Here is a 5,877-nt window from a genome sequence, read left to right as displayed (position 1 = left end):
CTGCACGATGGCGTAGTGGGACGTGAAGGTGTGTGCCGATGACCAGGTCACTGCTCTGCAGATGTCCTGCAGGGGCACTCACTCCAGAAAGGCTGCAGATGAGGCCTGGGCTCTGGTGGAGTGTGCGGTGACAGGTCCTGGGAGTGGCACTTTCGCCTGCTTGTAGCAGGTCCGTATGCCGGCGGTGATCCAGGTGGAGATGCGCTGGGTGGAGACAGATGAGCCTTTAATCTGTTCCGCCACCGCCACGAAGAGCTGCAACGACTTTCGGAATGGCCTGGTTCACTCTATACAGTATGCCAGGGCTCTTCTGACGTCCAGCGAATGCCATCTCCTCTCCTCCTCCGAACCGTGTGGTTTAGGAAAGAACACGGGGTGGAAGATATCCTGGTTATAGTGGAACTGAGACACCACCTTGGGTAGAAAGGCCGGGTGGGGTCTTAGTCGCACTTTATCTTTATAGAAGACCGTGTATGGGGGTTCCGAGGTCAATGCTCTTATCTCAGAGACCCTCCTAGCCAATGTAATGGCCACTAAGAAGGACACCTTCCAGGAGAGAACGAGCAGCGGGCATGTAGCCATGGGCTCGAAGGGTGGTCCTGTCAGCATGGCAAGGACCAGGTTTAGATCCCAGAGAGGCACCGGGTCTTGGACCTGCGGATATAGCCTCTCTACCCCCTTAAGGAATCTAAGGGACGTAGGGTGTGAAAACATTGACCTTCCTTCCATCGGTTTGTGGAAGGCCGAGATGGCCGCTAAGTGTACCCTCAGGGAGGCGAGTGCCAGGCCCAGCATCTTCAAATGGAGTAGGTACTCCAAAATCACCTGTATGGGCAAACAACTTGGGACTCCACCCAAACAGTGAAATGCCTCATTTAGCCCTGTACACCACCTGGGTGGACGGCTTCCTGCTTCCCAGCAAGACTTGTTGGACCTGCGCCGAACAGGCTCTCTCTCCCTCCATCAATCACAAAGCCTCCATGCTATCAGGTGGAGGGAGTCCAGGTCTGGGTGCAGCAGGCGACCCTGGTCCTGGGAGAACAGGTCGTAACGTTTCGGAAGCGGTATTGGCGTGGCTATGGAGAGGTCCAGCAGTAGGCTGTACCAGTGCTGCCTCAGCCAAGCTGGTGCGATCAGGATGACATTGGCCTTGTCCCTCTTGATTTTTAAGCGTACTTTGGGGAGCAGCGGGACGGGGGGAAAGGCATACATTAGGGCCCCCATCCACGTTATGAGGAAGGCATCGGAGATGGAGTTCGGTTCGCGACCCCGGAGGGAGCAGAACCTCGAGCACTTCTTGTTCCATGCCGACGCGAATAGGTCCAGTTGGGGAACACCCCACTTGCGGAAGAGAAAAGTTGTCACCTCCCAGTGTAGTGACCAGTCGTGGCGGGGTAAGAATGACTTGCTGAGGCAATCTGCCTCATTGTTCCTGACCCCCGGGAGATTGAGAGGCAGACAAGTGGAAGTCATGCCTCACCGCAAGGTCCCAAAGTCGCACTGCTTCCTGGCAAAGAGCCAAGGAGCAAGCTCCCCCTTGCCTGTTTATATAAAACATGGCTGCTGCTTTGTCTGTCATGACCTGGACCATCTTTCCCTGCAGAAACCTGAGGAACACTCTGAAGGCCAGACGGACTGCTCGGAGCTCCCGTACGTTGATATGTAGCCTCTGTTCGTGTGTGGACCACAGCCCCTGTATGCTGAGGTCGCTGCTCATTTGGGCCCCCCAACCCACATCCGAAGCGTCCGTAATCAGGGTTATGGAGGGTGTCAAATCTGTAAAGGGGACACCTCTCAATACCTCCGTCGGGTTTGTCCACCAATTGAATGACACCAGTACTTGGGCTGGGACAGTGACCACCCGTGTCAGGGGGTGCCTGGTCGGGGCATATACAGAGGCCAACCAACCCTGTAGGGGTCTGAGTTTGAGGCAAGCTAGCCTCACCACGTAGGTACAAGCCACCATGTGCCCCAACAGCTGAAGGCAGTGCCTGGCTGTCGTCGTGGGGGACCTGTGGAGATTGTCTATTATGGTGGTCATTGCCTCGAAGCGGGGCTATGGAAGAAAGGCCCTGGCTTGAATGGCGTCTAGGGTGGCCCCGATGAAGTCTATTCACTGTACTGGTGCTCGTTTATGAGCAGACCCAGCCTGGCGCATATTGCGCAAGTCAGTGTCAGGCTGTTCTGAACATGGTCTCTGGACCGGCCCCGGATTAGCCAGTCGTCCAGGTAGGGGAAGATCTGAACCCCCTTGCAGCGGAGGTGGGCAGCCACCACCACCATACATTTTGTGAAGACCCTGGGTGCTGAAGAGAGGCCAAAGGGCAGGGCCGAAAACTGGTAGTGGCCACCAGCTACCTGAAAGCGCAGAAACCTTCTGTGTCCCGGGAGGATAGAAATATGAAAATAGACGTCCCTGAGGTCGAGGGCGGCAAACCAATCCCCTGGATCTAGAGCGGGAATGATGGAGGCTAGGGAGACCATGTGGAATTTGAGACGCCTGATAAACTTGTTTAGACGCCGAAGGTCCAGAATGGGCCTGAGGCCTCCCTTCACCTTGGGGATAAGGAAGTACCGGGAATAAAACCCCCTGCCTCTTTCCTGAGAAGGAACCTCTTCCACCGCCCCTAGGAGGAGGAGGGTGTTTACCTCCTGAATGAGGAGCTGCTCGTGAGAGGGGTCCCTGAAGAGGGACAGGGTAGGGGGAGAGTCCGGTGGGAAGGCAGAGAGTTGCAGGGCATAACCTCTCTGTATTACACTCAGTACCCAGCGGTCTGAGGTTATGCTCTGCCACTCCGGAAGGAACGGCTGCAGTCTATTCATGAACGGCCGAGTAAGATCCAAGGAGCTGGGGGAGGTGCCACCCTCGTGTGCCCCATCAAAACTGCTGCTTGTTGCCTTTCTGCGGCCCTTGTTGGGAGCCCCCTGCAGGACCTTGGCGGTCCCGACGGTTCGAATGTCGGAAGCGGTCTCTACCCCTCGTTGCTTGGGTGGGTCTGGGAGGTGGTCTGAGTGGAGACTGTTGTTGCTGTTGCTGCTGCCTCAGGGGGGTGCAGTCTGCCCTGACACCTTGCGGCTTGTGGCATGTATAGGCCTAGAGATTTTAAGGTGGCCCTGGAATCTTTTAAAGCGTGCAGCTTTTCATCAGTCCTTTCTGAGAAGAGGCCGGCTCCAATGAAGGGTAGATCTTGTATGGCCTGCTGCACCTCTGGAGAAAGGCCGGAGGATTGCAACCAAGCCACCCAGCGCATGACGATGCCAGAGGCCATAGCTCTCCCTGCAGCATCCGTAGCATCGCTGGCCGATTGTAGGGCTGCATTTGCAACCAAGGAGCCTTCCTGGACTAGCGTGTTAAAGTCTATTACCATATCCTGGGGAAGGCCTTGGACAAACCTCTGGAGGGAGGACATAAATTGAGGTTGTAGCATCCTAACAGTGCTTGGTAATTGGCCATGCGGAGCTGTAGCGCTGCTGTGGAGTAGACCTTCCTCCCAAAAAGGTCTAGCTTTTTACTCTCCTTATTTTGGGGAGTATTTGCCTGGGCACCCTGTCTGTCCCATTGGTTTACTGCATCCATGACCAAGGTCCCCGGGGCGGGGTGGTTAAAAAGATATTCAAAGCCCTGCGGTGGGACATAGTATTTCCGCTCTGCTGTTTTAGAAGCGGGTGCCACCGAGGCTGGGGTTTCCCAGAGGGGCTTAACTGGTTTAAGCACCCAATCGTGGACCGGGAGTGCAATTCTAGATGGACCCACTGGTCCTACAGTCCCAAAGAGGGGGTCCTCCTCCTCTGATAGCTCCTTGATGTCTAATTTTAAATTGTCTGCCAGTCATTTGAGGAGCTCTTGGTGGGTTTTGAAATCTGGCAGAGGGGTCCTCTGATCCCTAGCAGTTGTGTCAGCTGGGGATGAAGAGGAGAACTGAGGAATGGGACCCGTGGATGGGCCCTCCATGGGATCTGACTCTTCTTCCAAAGAGCTCCCCTTATCCAATTGGCTTTGAGGGGAGGGTGGCGGGTGAGCTCCCATGGAAGGTGCTGACTCCGTGCCCTGCGCAGTCTGAGGGGCCCATTGCCAGTAGGGCCATTGCCAAGGTCCCTGTGGCCACGTTGGCACCGATCCCGGTGCCGGGTATGATATGGGTCCTTGTGGTACCGGTCCCAGTACCGGGTATGAGGCAGCTCCTTGGGTGGCAGCACTGTGGGAGCGGTGCCCCCTAGCTCTGTGGTCTCTGTCTCCCCGCTCCCGAGATGTACTTCAGGGTGACAGGAGCGGTCCCAGCGATGTTTGCGGCACCAGCGTGCGGGGGGAGCGGCTGGAGGAGGTGGAGGAATGTCTCCTGGGTGCCTCTGCTTTAGTATGGTGCCTTTGTACTGGAGACCTGGAGCAGTGCCGTTCTAAAGTACGCTCCTTACGGTGTGGTGCTGGAGCAGTCGGTGCCGTGTATTCCGGTGCTGGAGCCCGCACCGGGCTGCGCGTCAGGGATCTGGAGCCCCTGCGGTCTCGAATACGGCCCCTGGTTATCGGAGAGCGGGTGCGACCATAGTCGGGGGCATCCGCCGGTGCCGAGCTGCATGGTGCCACGGGCCGCACTGGACTAGGGGTTTCGCGACGCCTTTCCCGTCCAGGTTGCTGAGTCTTAGGCAGGCTGTAGACCGTGAATCTAGACCGGTGCCGAGAGGATTTGGTCCTTTCAGCCATCGGGATCCGCACCGGACTCCGTGCCGGGGATCGGGAGCGTTGTTCGCGCCTCGGTACTGATGGTGCCTGTACCAGGAGCGGTGATGGAGACTGGTGCCGGCTGTGTCTTGGGGAGCGGGACCATTGCCGAGAGGCCTTTGGTGAGTGGGACCTGTGCGGGGTGTCTCTAGGCGAACTGGAGCGCCTGAGGGAGCGGGACCTGTGCTGGGAGGGAGATTGGTGCCAGGTGTGGATGCTCGGCGAGCGCACCGGGCTGCGTCCCGGAGAATGTCCCGTCTCTCCCGTGGTCACCGGTGCCGAGGTGTGGGCAGGCGAGCGTTGCCGGGATTCCAAGGACCGGGCACCCTCAGAGGCAGAGCTCTGATGCCTCCGTCTGGAACCTCGCGACCGCCCCCGCTGGCGTGGTGTCGAGGGGCTCAACGACCTTTGGTCAGAGCTAGGAGGGGAGCTGTCGCTGTCCCTTCTTGACCATCTGGAGGGAGACCTCGGATCCTGTCTCTGCCACCCACCGGGGTAACCCAGTGCGGGTTTACCCCGAGATGCTATTCCCGGAACCCTCAGCCAAGCGGGGGACGGAGGCGTGGGCATGCCCATGAGGGCGCAAGAAGCCGCAAACGCCTCTGGCGTCGACGGTCCCTCCAGGGGCACTACCCCACCCCCCAGGGTTGGGGGAGGCTCCCTGCATGGAGATGTCAATGGCATGGGGCTGGGGCATCTCCTGAATCACCCCCTGCTGTCCCAGTCGCAGAGGGGAGTCCATAGATACAGCCTCGGGCCATTTCTGTCTCTTCGGTGCCGGTTTTTGCGTCGGTGCCATTGTCAGTGTCGGTGGAGCGCTCTGCCGCTGGAGACCTGGAGGGCTCGGAGTCGGGTCGAAGTGCTGACTCCATTAGCATAGCCTTCAGGTGGGCATCACACTCCTTTTGTGTCTGGGGTTTGAAGGCTTTGCAAATTTTGCATTTTTCCTTACGATGCAGTTCCCCGAGGCATCGAAGGCATTTGTCATGGGGATCGCTGACAGGGAAAGCCTTCACACAGGTCGCACAGGCTTTAAACCCGGTATAGCCTGGCATGGGTCAGTCCAAGCCCCTAAGGGCTAATGCTTACTACTTAACACTATTTACTTAACACTATAACTACTTAACACTAATCTAACTATAACAATTGAATGAAGAATC

General features: G+C 57.5%; 1 protein-coding gene across 1 annotated transcript; it reads right to left on the bottom strand.

Annotated features, from left to right (window-relative positions):
• Positions 1-4,255: 4,255 nt before the first annotated feature.
• LOC137151128 (serine/arginine repetitive matrix protein 5-like) lies at positions 4,256-5,293 on the bottom strand. Its single transcript, XM_067545349.1, has one exon. The coding sequence runs from the start codon at positions 5,291-5,293 to the stop codon at positions 4,256-4,258; it is 1,038 nt and encodes a 345-aa protein (XP_067401450.1).
• Between the last annotated feature and the right edge of the window lie 584 nt (positions 5,294-5,877).

The sequence above is a fragment of the Emydura macquarii genome, unplaced genomic scaffold (genome assembly GCF_026122565.2).
Source record: "Emydura macquarii macquarii isolate MOO-44397 ecotype Brisbane River unplaced genomic scaffold, CSIRO-AGI_Emac_v2 contig_1045, whole genome shotgun sequence".
NCBI lineage: Eukaryota > Metazoa > Chordata > Testudines > Chelidae > Emydura > Emydura macquarii.
This window is presented reverse-complemented; position numbering and strand designations above follow the sequence as displayed.

Bases quoted from the DNA above. Each gene is read 5' to 3' on its own strand.
- LOC137151128 (XM_067545349.1), bottom strand. From the start codon at position 5,293: ATGGGCATGCCCACGCCTCCGTCCCCCGCTTGGCTGAGGGTTCCGGGA.